This window comes from Cladophialophora bantiana, assembly GCF_000835475.1.
Source record: "Cladophialophora bantiana CBS 173.52 unplaced genomic scaffold supercont1.5, whole genome shotgun sequence".
Classification (NCBI taxonomy): Eukaryota; Fungi; Ascomycota; class Eurotiomycetes; order Chaetothyriales; family Herpotrichiellaceae; genus Cladophialophora; species Cladophialophora bantiana.
In genome coordinates, this window is record NW_015971579.1 from 906,482 (window position 1) to 918,800 (window position 12,319).

The following is a 12,319-nucleotide window of genomic DNA, read 5'->3' on the forward strand; positions in this document are numbered from 1 at the left end:
CCAAGAGTGTTGCCGTCAATCGTGGCTTATCAATAGCAGTGCGTCTGGAAGGATGGCAACGTCGTATATCATATTAGCCGGAAAAGTATTATGCCCATGCTGTATCTATTAAAACCCCGGGCAGACAATCCGTCTCTTGGGCGGCAAGCAGGTCACAAAAGTCCTGTTCACAATACATGATGCCCTGGAGCTGAATGCAAGGGTCGTACTTGGGTCGTACTGGCAGCCGGCCTGGCATTGCACTTCGGAGGGTAAATAATCCACCGGAAATTGTCAGGGCCCACCGAGCGGGACGAGGCTCAGGCTAGTGAGGCGGCGGAGATGAAAACTTGGGAAAATGCGCCCACAAAGACCTTGAGTTTCTGAACACATCTGCAGTCGCCGCCCAACTGTGCGGCATGGCTCGAGGAGGCCGTCGTCGTCAAACTTTAGCGCAGGGTCTGGATAAAGAGGTATAGTGTTTTCCCCTCCCACTCTACACCCCTATGTTGTGCTCACCACATGTTTGCAGGTGTACACAGTCGTTCGCAAAATCCTCGACGACCGGGCGCAATACGGAGACACTCAAAGCACCTCCCTGTCTTTCGCCGGTGTATATGATGAGATTCGAACGTCCAATTCAAGTCTAAATCGAAGACCTAAAAAGTTGCTGGAGGACAGTATCCGGCGAGTGCTTGAGATCATTCAAGGGGATCAGGAATCCGATTTCGAAGATTTTGTGGCTATTGAGGAAAAGGAGGAAGAGGAGCGGCAAATACACAAACCTGTGTCGAATAAATTGAACAAGAGCATCGTCAGTGCCTGGTCAACTTCAACAACCGTGCCACCTGCATCTGCGCCTAAACCAGCATCGACGCCCAACATGGAATCCCCTCAAGTCTCGACTTCACAACGTCTCACGAATGGCGAACCCCGCCCCAAGAAGCGCAGGGCTGGTAATGTTTCAATTGACAGATCTCCACCGACACACGTATCTTTGGAGTCCCTAGGGGGTGTTACCCCCGTTATCCAAGAGTTGAGACGATTGCTCGTCATTCCCATGAGCAAGCCAGAGATCTACGCCTCCAACAAGGTCCAACCGCCGCGGGGCATCCTGTTGCATGGACCCCCAGGCTGTGGCAAGACGATGATAGCCAACGCCTTGGCCGCAGAGCTGGGAGTCAACTTCATTTCCGTCTCCGCCACCAGTATCGTGTCTGGCATGTCAGGCGAGAGCGAGAAGGCTCTTAGGGACCTATTCGACGAGGCAAAAAGTTGTGCGCCTTGCCTGCTGTTCATCGACGAGATTGACGCCATCGCTCAAAAGCGCGAAACTGCACAGCGGGAGATGGAGAAACGGATCGTCGCACAGCTGTCTGTGTGCATGGACGATCTCACGATAGAGAAGACGGACGGCAAACCGGTGGTTGTCCTTGCCGCGACGAACCGACTGGAGACTCTCGATGCAGCACTGCGAAGAGGGGGCCGCTTTGACAAGGAAATCAACATGAGAGTACCCACCGAGCCTGATCGTGCGAGGATCCTGGCAGCGTTGACCAAGGGCATGAAGATGGCCGACAATGTTGACCTGGACGTTCTCGCAAAGCGTACCCCGGGATTCGTCGGTGCTGACCTAAACGACCTCGTGTTGACAGCGTCCGCAACGGCGATGGAACGCTATCTAGACGTCCTGCAGGCCAACTCGGACAAGTATATAATGGACGTTGACGGCGACCAGCACCTCGACAAGCACCCAGACGCGGAAAGCATCAAATCCCTCCGCCGGCTTGTGAAATACATCAAAAGCCAGTCCCCATCGTCAGAGGCCGAGGAATCATCGCTCCTCGTCACCTTTGAGGACTTTCTTACCGCCCTCCCGAAGATCCAACCTTCCGCTTTGAGAGAAGGGTTTGCCACGATCCCTTCGACGACGTTTGCCTCCATCGGCGCACTTGACGACCACATCAGAGAGCTGACCGAGACGGTGATTTCTCCCATCCGCGACCCGGCCGTGTACACCAAGTTGGGCCTTCCAGCATGGTCGGGGACCCTTCTCTGGGGACCACCGGGTTGCGGAAAAACCCTTTTAGCCAAGGCGTGCGCGAACGCAAGCCACGCAAACTTCATCAGCGTCAAGGGCCCCGAGCTCTTGAACAAATACCTCGGCGAATCCGAGCGCGCCGTCAGGCAGGTCTTCACGCGCGCGCGCTCCAGCGTCCCCGTCATCGTCTTCTTCGATGAACTGGACGCGCTCGTGCCCACGCGCGATGGAGGCGTGGGAGGCGGGTCGGAGGCCTCCGCCCGCGTCGTCAACACCTTACTCGCCGAACTCGACGGCGTCGGCCACTCGCGCGAGGGCATCTACTTCATCGCGGCTACCAACCGGCCTGACATCATCGATCCCGCCATGCTTCGACCGGGTAGACTGGACATGTTTCTGTACGTGGGTCTGCCGGATGCCGAGGGGAGAGTCGAGATCCTGAGGACTCTGTGCAGAAAAGTAAGTGACTTGGTGTTTGACGAGTCAGTGGCCACTATTGCCAGAGAATGTGACGGGTTCAGCGGTGCCGATTTGGAATCTTTGTTACGGAGAGCTGGGCTCGCCGCCGTGCGCCGTATCAAATCGTCCGGAGGGCCCGACACGATAATCACACAGGATTTTCTGCATGCAAAAACCGAAGTAAGACGCAGTGTCGGCGTAGAAGATATAACGCGGTTTGAAGCACTGCGCAAGAATTGGCGCAAATAGATTGTATTGCTGGACGCCTTGAGAGTAATTGTCAAAAGACGAACTCTCGAAACAGGGATAGGGCTCGCTGGAGCCATTATTATTATATCACTATTGCAGCAACCAAGCAATAATAGGTCAGCCCCTGCGCTGTGGCACCCTTGTGCGCCGTGTTGAGCAAAGTCGGACAACTACTTCCCAAGACAATGGAGGTATGCCAACAGAATTCCACCGCGGACCGAATTGCCTCCGAGAAACGAACGGATAGCCTTGTAGAACCATGCAGATCCAAGGCCCTAAGAACCCTATTCCAACACGGATTGAAACCTCCACAAAGTCAGAAAATCGGCAAAGGAAACATGTCACTGCTAAGCCTCCGACCTTCTATGGAACTTCGACGACTCCCAGAACTTGAGCGCGATCGTTTCTGTAGCTTCCTAGGCATTTTCTTCATTTCCGACTCTCCTTGCCCAGTCCCGAAGTCCTTGACCCTGGGTCCTTTTTCGAGTGTGCCGGCAGGTAATATCTCGAATCCATCATTGACTTTCCGTGATCGAGTGTTTGCAATCGAGACCGAGCCTGGAGGAGACGTCGTGGCTGTTGCGGACGTTGAACTCGTAGAAGAGCTTGGTGTGTGCAGGGATGCTTTGGAGGATGTGTCACTTGTTTTGGGAGAAGGAAGGATTTTGGCGTCGAGCCTCGCCTGGGTCTTCTCTGTCCAAGCCGAAGGCGGGGGTTTTGTGGTGGGTAAGGACTCGAGGAACGCGCGGAAGGGCACAGGTCGGGGTCCTTCCATCCTCTTCGCTCTGCGAGAGAACTGTTTGCCAAGATTGATACTACCATTTCGAGGCGGCCATGACAAAGCACGAGATGCCGAGTCGTCGCTATCCTCGCTGTCTGATATAGACGAAGCGAATGCGGGAGTCAGATCCATGTCAGTCAGCCGACGATCCCTAGGCAGAAGTTGACCACTTTCTGCGACATGGAAGCGCCGATGAGCCTCCATGCGTTCAAGTGGGTTGAGGTTAGACTGGGCGTCTGCCCTCTTGTGTCCGAGTATGTTTCTTTGCCCGTTTCCAATGACAAACTTGCGCGCTCCCGAAGATGGTAGATTGATGATGGGACGGAGCTGCAATTTTGACGGTGAAGGATTCAACTTGTCGTTTGTCATTGAAGGAGCAACATCTGTGTCACCATCGTTAGTAAGATCCGTGATGGAACAATGCCGGAAATTGCCAGACCTGGCACGGCCTCAGTAGCGTCCGATCGAAGATATGGACCGTTGTAGCTTATGACAACGGTCTTCCCTTTCCTTGAGGACGATGCCTCGGCTGGCAGATCAATGACTGCCGTGGACTCAGTGAATGGCGTCAAGGCTGTCGAATGTCAGCCAAAAACTCGTAACGGCACGTTCATCTCTCACCATCTGGAGAAGCAAGTCCTATGTCCATGGTATCGCGCATAGAGGTGGAAGAAGTCGACGAGTATTTTATAAGCTTGCTCGTCAATTGCGAGGGAGGGTCAGATCGGGCTCCGTCGAGATGCAAAGCCGTTACTGTTCGAGCGTTCCACACCCCTTCAACTTCGGGGTCTTCGATCAAAGCGCGGATGCCGAAGGGTATGTCTTCTTCCAAGCAGTTGACTAGAGTCATTTCCCCTCGTTCGGCCTGCTCTTCGGCTGCCCTTCTTTCCAACCTTCTGTCCTTTGCCCAATTTCTCAGCTTGACGACGAAGGCGGTGGTAAGGATAATCGTCTGGAGAAGGTCAGAAGGAGTAAACCCGAAGGCAGGGGGACGAACAAGCAAGCCACCTAAGATCTGGTACAAGTGTTAGCAAGGCCCCTCGTTAAGCTGCATATCCAGACTCACAAGGGCTAGGCGAGCCCACAGTGGCCACTCCAAGAAGAAAACGGCGCCCTCCGGAAAGGCGTTGAGCATGTTGCCGGAGAACGGTATGGTAGGAATGCTAGACGCGAGGAAGGATGAAAAGGAAGAACCCCATTTCCGAAGAGCAATGGAGACAAGCACCAAAGAAATGATAGAGCAGTTTGCGATGTGGTCGACGGAACTGCTAATGATGGACTGGAGGAAAACCCACGAGTGAGGGAACGCAGGCGATAACCCGCCAGGCGCCGTTGACGTGGTCGCCGCAGTGGTAGCGGTCACGCAGGACGACAGCAGCACCTGCTTTAGTCGTGCTCGAAAACAAAAACGAGCAGTCGCCATCCGCGATGTGCAGCTTCCAATTGTAGTTTTGGTGGTGAAGTGAAAGGTGCGCGTGAAATCAACCAGGAATGGAAAAATCATTGAGCAGCCTGCAAAGCAAAGCGTGAAGACCGGAAGACCTGGATTCTGTTCGCCAAATGAATTGGATTGATCAAACAGACCTTTCAGCAGGACATGGCCACATCTCTGCTCGCTGCTGTTGGCCTGCATCCGCCCGAATTGGTCATGCAACCGTCGATTGTCCTGACAAGCTCATTTGAGGAGTCCATCGCACGAAGTTACCGCTGCATACATACGGGGTCGAATTGCTCGTCTTGAAGGACGGCCACTGCTTCCCCGTCGCCATGGTTATCAGGAAACAATCACAGGAGGGCACGATGGCAGCACGGCAACGCGAGGGAAACGGGGGACAAGTTGGGGCAATCTGCACGATGGCGCGCATATTGAAATGCGGGAACCTTGCTGTGACACAGTATCGGCCAGGAGACAGACGGCAATTGATGAATTGGACAACGACAGTGAGGCTGAGATGCCCGCAAGCTTGGCAGCGGCGATCAGAGAATCCTCATGCCAGCCTTCCGAACTCGCTCGTCGGGTAGTCTCCAAGTTTTCAAGGCAGGGATTGGTTGTCGACGTCATTCGGTAGCTGGATGATGATGGCATAGTGTGGAGGTGGAGAGAAGCTCCCTTCGCCGACGACAACTACTTCTAGGTACTGTCAGTCTTGGAATGGCAAACAGTGGCTGGGTGAATCATCAATTTTGCGCCTGCCTTGCCCCAGCTCGCAAGGTGAGATGAAATAAGTGTCGGTCGGGGATGAGAAAATTTCCTTCTCGTATCCTGTACCTGCATGCAAAGCGTAAGACCCAATACTCCTTCAAGGGAGTGGTTGACGAAACAAAGGGCAATATGCTATCTATGGGGATTCGAGGCGACAGCCCATGCAGGGTGGATGACTGGAGTTGACAAAGCGCCAGGGCCAGTGCCCATTGGGTGCCCATTGGCAGCATGGGCCTCCAGGGCCTGGGCAGCGAGGGGCCTGGGAGGGGCTAAGGGGCCCAGGAGGGGCCTGGTGGGCCCTTTCTCCGGTTAATGATGGGCGCCAAAAGCTGCCCAATGACCCTGCAAAAGCCTTCCCTGGGCAGTCCCTGTGGGCAACCTATGGTGTAACTCTGGAGAGGAGGGAAAATCTTCCCGGCTGGCCGGCACGATACCGGGTGCCCATGTGCCCAGGTGGGTAGGCCGTGCAAAGGCCGTGGCGTTATTATCCTTACCATTGTTTGTTGCCCGCCTTCGGCCCCGGCTTCTGGCTGCTGGCTCCTGGCTCAAGACTCTTTAAAACACTGCCCACGGCACTACTTGTACGTATTACATACTACTTGGGACCCGTGACAATGCCCTTTTTTGTGCGCTCCTCTTCCTCCCAAATATCCCGTCTCCCGATATTTTCTCTCTGAAAGCATAAACCGTCCAAATCCTCTCATACATCCATTCTCTTTTTTCCAGTAGACGTTTCCCGATAAACCAAACCGCTTTAGTCGTTCGATATGCCTCCCTTCCGCATGCCCTTCACCTCGAAGCGCCCCGCGGCGCCCATTGAGACGACCAACGATGAGAATGCTCGCCCCAATTCCTTCGACGGCAATGTCAAGAGTCCATACAGCAGAGACAAGCCCTCATTAGCGTTGGGAGTCAAGGAAAAGACGGTAGAGCCCAACGAATTTAAACTGAGTTGTATGCGACGGGCCAATCCCCCACCACCATCACATTGTCCCGAGGCTAACAGTGAACAGCGGTCAACGACAGTGGTGAATATCTACCGGTACGAGATGCCAATGAGTTTCTTCCAACACTGCAGCTGATCATATAACAGCCTTCGCCCACCGAAAAGCAATCCTTCTGGGCGAAATCGCCGTCCTCCACAAGCACCAACCATCGCCAATGTTTCAATGATAACGACGCATTCACAATCTCTCGCGAGTCCTTTGAGTCGTACAGGAGGTCTTTTGTAGGTCATTCCCCTGCCACACGCATGACAGCGTCCTGATCAGTGTCACAGGACATTTCCGGCCGCTCCCCAATCCTCCAAACTGACAGTTTCACTTCGCGCACATCTCTTGACTCGAGACCAGCGACCCGCTTCCCCACGCGCTCAACGCTAAGCAGCACTACATTCGAGAGACCCACCGCCGAAGAGGATCCGATCTTTGAAGATGTGAAACTGAATGACGAAGCAAACAAGCAACAAGAGCCTAAGAAGAAGAGTTTCCTGTCCCGGTTCGGCGACTCAAACGGCGAAACCATCACCACGACCGCGGCAACCAAGGAGGAAGGCAAGCATCACTTCCATTTCCTTCCGGGACGGAAACGAGGTCAAAGCGGGACAGGTAATGAACTGGGGGATATTCCGCGGCCGCAGAGCAGGGGCAACGCGGAAGTAATAGTACGATAGACGACCCAGGTGGGGGGTATGAGATGCTCGAATCGAGGTATCATTCTATGGCATGCATTATGAAGAATTGGATTCAATGGATCAACGGCCCAAGATGGGAGTTTTATCAGGGCGCATCCCAAGGGTCGATGCGTTTCACGACGATTGCATGCATTTGCAGGACAAAGATGCTCTAAAGGAAAGAAAATGGATCTTGGGATCTGGCAAATCAAGCCAGGTCATTTATACGACCTGAAATTACTGAGGAGTCCTTGAGCCCGGAAAGAAAGGGCGGCTTTGTGATTGATAGGAGCCAGTGCAAAGGGGTAATAGTAATACTCAGACCACTTTCGAACCTCTACCTCGCATGCCCCTTGTTGCTCTGTCCCAGCTGAGTAATTAATACGGCTTTGCATGTCCATTTGCAGCCTTCTCGTCCCAAGACTCATCATCCACTTCCTTTTCCAGGCGATCATACGCCAACTTCATCACCTCGACGATCTTCCTCAACTCATCCTCGGTCACATTATACGGCGGGCTCAGAATGGCATGGTCGCCTCTCGTACCATCCACCGTGCTAGAGCCGGGATAGACGGCGACGCCCAGGTCAAACGTCATGGCCTGAAAGCGAGGACCAAAGCACGCACGCGGCGGGAAGGACTCGCGCGTGGCCTTGTCGCGGACGAACTCGATGCCCCAGAACAAGCCGCGTCCGCGGATATCGCCCACGTACTTTGCCGCCCCGAATGTGTCCATGAGCAGAGGGTACAGGAAGCGCCCGAGACGCGCGACGTTCTCGACCAGGCCGTCGCGCTTTAGGATCTTCTGCACCGCTAGCGTCGCGGCGCAGCCGACGGGGTGGGCCTGGTAAGTGTGTCCGTGGTTGAAGCTGCTGGTGCCCGACCTCAGGGCGTCGACGATCTTCTTGTGAATCAAGACGCCCGCGACAGGCGCGTATCCGCCTCCCAGGCCCTTTCCGACCGTGACCAGGTCCGGCACGATCCCTTCCTGCTCGAAGGCGAAGAAAGTCCCCGTCCGACCCATGCCGCACATAACTTCGTCCAGGATCAATAGGATGCCGTACTTGTCGCACACCCGCCGGACTCCCTTGAAATACCCCTTGGGGGCCGGCGTGCAGCCACTGGTCGCGCCGACCAGTGGCTCTGCGACAAAGGCAACGACGCTCTCGGGTCCAATCTCGCGGAAATGCGCGTCCAGCTCGTCTACCAGCCTCTGCGTGAATTCCTCTTCGGTCTCCCCGCTCTGCCAGTTTGAATACTGGTAGGCGTACGCGGGAGTGACCCAGCTGACATTGTCCAACTGGAAACACGCGTACGGCACTTTGCGTGGCAGATTGCTGCTCACGTTCATGGCCCCGACCGTGGTGCCGTGGTAGCTCTGCTTCCTGCTCACGAAGCGTGATCTGGCCGTTGTCGTCGTCGTCGTCGTCGTCGTCGTCGTCTGGCCCAGTTCAAAAAAGTACTGCCTGGCCAACTTCAACGCCGCGTCCATTGCCTCACTGCCGGAGTTGACAAAGTACGCGCGCTGGAGCCCGAACCGGCTCCCCCCCTGAGGCCCGTCGATGAGATGGTGCGCCAGCTCCTCGGCCGCATCGGTCGTGTAGGTCAGCGAGTGGATGTAGCTGACGCCTGTGCTCATCTGGCGCGAGACGGCCTGTAAGACTTCCTCATTGCCGTGACCCAAACACGCGACCGCCGCGCCGCCACAGGCATCCATGATTGTCCGCCCGTCAGAGAGCGTCAAGTACAGACCCTTTGCCGAGGCGACTTTGTACGGGCGTGCATTCAGCGACCGATGGAGTAAGGCTGGACCTGGTGCTGGGGGTTCCCTTGTGCCATCCGGCTCGGCAGGATGAATGCCGTTCATTGTGCGTTGTCCGTCACTGCTGAAAGCTGGAGAAGAAAAAGAAAGCAATGTCTGTCCCAGTGCCACTGTCCCAATGCGAATCGCGCACGATCTTCTAGGGAGCAAAGAGGTAAAACTAACCCAGCAATGCACCAGCTATCTTCCACACACGCACAGGCAAGGATCTATGTGTATCAAGCCCTTACTCCGGACACATATCACGACTTGGTTAGCAGAGGGAGGAGCGTATGCACACGGATCGCCACGGTCCAATGCAATATATCTAACTACATACCTGTCTCTGTGCCTATCAACCAGCCTATCGATTTGGAGTCAAAGGGCGTATGTACCGCAATGTAGCGTCCTGCCGCCTCAGTCGGGCATACCGCCTAGGACCGCGAGGACTTCTCCGCTCCTAATTACAGTACCAAAACGTCCTGGTGTCCCACCCTTTGCGCACCCGCCTCATCGGCGGTGGCACGTGCTCCTGGTCACAAAACGCTAGAGCAGGTACCCTTCCCGAAAGCGAGACCGCAGTATTCCTGGGTGGTATGTACTTGATCTCTACCAGAACGCAAGGGGTAATGCCTTGCCCGAAGTCTGTCACCAACAAAGCAGGCTCAGTGGACTATTACTCACGCGAAATTATCCGTTTCTAATGAGCAAAGGCAAAGCATTTGAAGATGGACGCCCAGTTGAGAGTTTGTATCGACATGTTCCTGCAAGAGCCTGATTCTCTTGCATTTGCACAAGCAGCACTCGCACCTGCTCTACAGGATACACGGACGCGAAAGACTTACCTCACAACAATCTCAGAGAGATGCTACAGCGCTTTTAGAGCAACGTCCATATCGCCCTATCTTAGAAAGGCTATCAGTCTCTTGCAGATCCTTGTGGACACTGATTTACACAGTCCTCCGTATTCATCTCGTCCGACAGATCTTGGTGGCATGCTGGCACAGAAATTTGGCCTCTTCGAGGACTCCGACGACCCGATGAAGTCATTGTCCACCTCAGAGATGCTGCCATCTTGTCCGACCAAGAAAGTGATCGAACCAAAGCCATTACTTGTAGGTCGCTTTGATGTCAAATAGATCCCAGACACCACTCACTGCTAGCCTTCCTTCAGCCGAAGCTTGACCTCGTGCTCGAGCCACACTGGCACGAAATCAATCGAACGCATGTCAACGGAAAGAGAGTTTGAACAAGAACATGCCCTCAAGAACATGCCGGGTATGTCAGCCCTTGCTTCAACAGCGGCGCTCCGCGGGGGCAAAGGCGACGAGCACGCGCTGGACATCCTGGAAGCGGGTCGCGGTATCACGGCTGGTCTGATCATGGACGCCCGCAGTGACTTGTCTGAGTTGGCAGCTGCTTACCGAGATAGCCTTTAATATCACCGCCAGCTAGTCTCGTCGCCTTAAATATATACATGTTCCATGTTGCCCATGCTACATAAACCTAATCATTCCCAACGATTTAAGCTAGCGGCTAGCTATGGCCGCATGCCCTGGAAACAGTAAAGTGGACGCGGGGGTAGGGAGGGAGACTTGCAGGGATCCTCGCCTCGAATTGACTCCACAAGTTACGGAGTCTAAGTCCAAATTACAAGAGCACCGCTGGACATCCAAGATGCTTCAGCCGCGTCCAGACCACCCCGGCACGCAGCCTTATTCTTCTACGACGTCGTGAGACGGGCGCTGCTAAGATGCGCAAGAGATGGGATGGACCTGCAAGAACCCTAATTGTGGCCACACGGACTTTAATGGCTGCTGTGAGACCAAAGAGGACCACCAGATTGGCCTCGAAATCCGCGTCTGCGTATGTGCCTCGAGCACCGTCAATGCTGCCGCTGACTGTGTCGTTGATCTCATAGTGCAAGTGCGACAGAGCACTAACCGCCAGCGATTTCTCTACCAACGGCAGTAATGTCTCGGAGTACCTCCATTCCGCCGCTCCATCTATATCCACGAGTTGGCCGCGCAGACTGTCAAGAGGACGAGATTCCTTTTTCGCCCATGGACACACCAGAAGCCTCGAACATCTGAGCGTGGAGAGCATCGATACCCGAGAATACAGTTTTCCAGGACGGAGCAGAAGAAATCTTGGTCTCAGGGCCCTCGACATAGGCTTGGATTCCCCCCCTGCAAGTTCTGCAGACCGTTTCGAATTTCTAGCTATTCCCCGGAATCATCCGCAGCGTCCATCTCGGTGGTCGGCGGTCACAGACTTCTTTCGCAGATTTTGGCCGACAAACAAGGTCTCCAGCAACGGGGGAGATGAGCCCGGGCGCGTGGGAGATGCCAGACAACGTGCCAGCTGGGCCCCGCTGCAACACAACGACCGTGCCTCTTTGACTGGCAGAGGATCTGAGCTCCTCAACTCCAGCGTGAGAGATACCAGATCCGCACTTGCAAATTTACTGAGGGTTGACGACATTGAACAACAACCCAACAATCCTTTTAGGGGACGGCCAATATACAGACATGTCGGCACCGGTATGTTTACTTTAGGTAGCAGCAGCGGTGACTCGTTGCCCTCGCCCCCAAGTCGCATTAGCTCTGTCTCCTCGTTTTCCTCATCGCGCGGCCCGCGGCAAGACCGTCCCTTTGGGAATCACTATAAAGCTGCCCTCCCCTCTTCCACCCCGCGGGTGCATATGCACACTAGTCCTGCACTTGTTCGTGAACAAGTCAGAGACAATCGTTACAAGATCTCCCACGATCACATCGAGATTCAGCAGCCGAGTGCGGCTCCAGGAGAAAGTAGCAGGGTACACTGTACTGCTACCCCAGCACGGCAGCTGCCATCATGGAACAGCCCAACTGCTGAGCTGGCATTTGTCGGAGCACACCTAGGCGATGCCCATAGGAGACGCAAGGCATGGGAACGCAACATGGAAGTGATGCACGCTCAAACAAAAAGAACGAAATGATGGCCTGGACGACCCTTGTCCGACTCTTTGTTGCTGGCCCAATCCTGGAATCTCTCCCCCCTCCCATTCCCCGACATTATTAGAAGATTCTGACGACCATCTACTTTCGGCAAAAGGCAGTCTCCGGCAAACGAGACATGCTTACGCCTTGCGGG

At 54.7% G+C, this 12,319-nt stretch overlaps 5 protein-coding genes across 5 annotated transcripts; 3 read left to right on the forward strand and 2 right to left on the reverse strand.

Moving 5' to 3' along the window:
* Positions 1-398: 398 nt before the first annotated feature.
* On the forward strand, positions 399-2,728 carry Z519_03924 (uncharacterized protein; the record flags this gene model as incomplete). The annotated part of the gene is made up of 2 exons (XM_016761671.1): positions 399-452; positions 512-2,728. The coding sequence occupies 2 exons, from the start codon at positions 399-401 to the stop codon at positions 2,726-2,728; spliced, it is 2,271 nt and encodes a 756-aa protein (XP_016622009.1).
* Positions 2,729-3,044: 316 nt separating this feature from the next.
* On the reverse strand, positions 3,045-4,644 carry Z519_03925 (uncharacterized protein; the record flags this gene model as incomplete). The annotated part of the gene is made up of 4 exons (XM_016761672.1): positions 3,045-3,892; positions 3,949-4,083; positions 4,131-4,524; positions 4,576-4,644. 4 exons carry the CDS (start codon positions 4,642-4,644, stop codon positions 3,045-3,047), a joined length of 1,446 nt encoding a protein of 481 aa, XP_016622010.1.
* A 1,835-nt stretch (positions 4,645-6,479) lies between these two features.
* Positions 6,480-7,384, forward strand: Z519_03926 (uncharacterized protein; the record flags this gene model as incomplete). The annotated part of the gene is made up of 4 exons (XM_016761673.1): positions 6,480-6,666; positions 6,726-6,754; positions 6,806-6,940; positions 6,992-7,384. 4 exons carry the CDS (start codon positions 6,480-6,482, stop codon positions 7,382-7,384), a joined length of 744 nt encoding a protein of 247 aa, XP_016622011.1.
* Positions 7,385-7,762: 378 nt separating this feature from the next.
* On the reverse strand, positions 7,763-9,250 carry Z519_03927 (uncharacterized protein; the record flags this gene model as incomplete). Its single annotated transcript, XM_016761674.1, has 1 exon — positions 7,763-9,250. The coding sequence occupies one exon, from the start codon at positions 9,248-9,250 to the stop codon at positions 7,763-7,765; it is 1,488 nt and encodes a 495-aa protein (XP_016622012.1).
* A 662-nt stretch (positions 9,251-9,912) lies between these two features.
* Positions 9,913-10,623, forward strand: Z519_03928 (uncharacterized protein; the record flags this gene model as incomplete). The annotated part of the gene is made up of 2 exons (XM_016761675.1): positions 9,913-10,299; positions 10,348-10,623. The coding sequence occupies 2 exons, from the start codon at positions 9,913-9,915 to the stop codon at positions 10,621-10,623; spliced, it is 663 nt and encodes a 220-aa protein (XP_016622013.1).
* Positions 10,624-12,319: the final 1,696 nt, after the last annotated feature.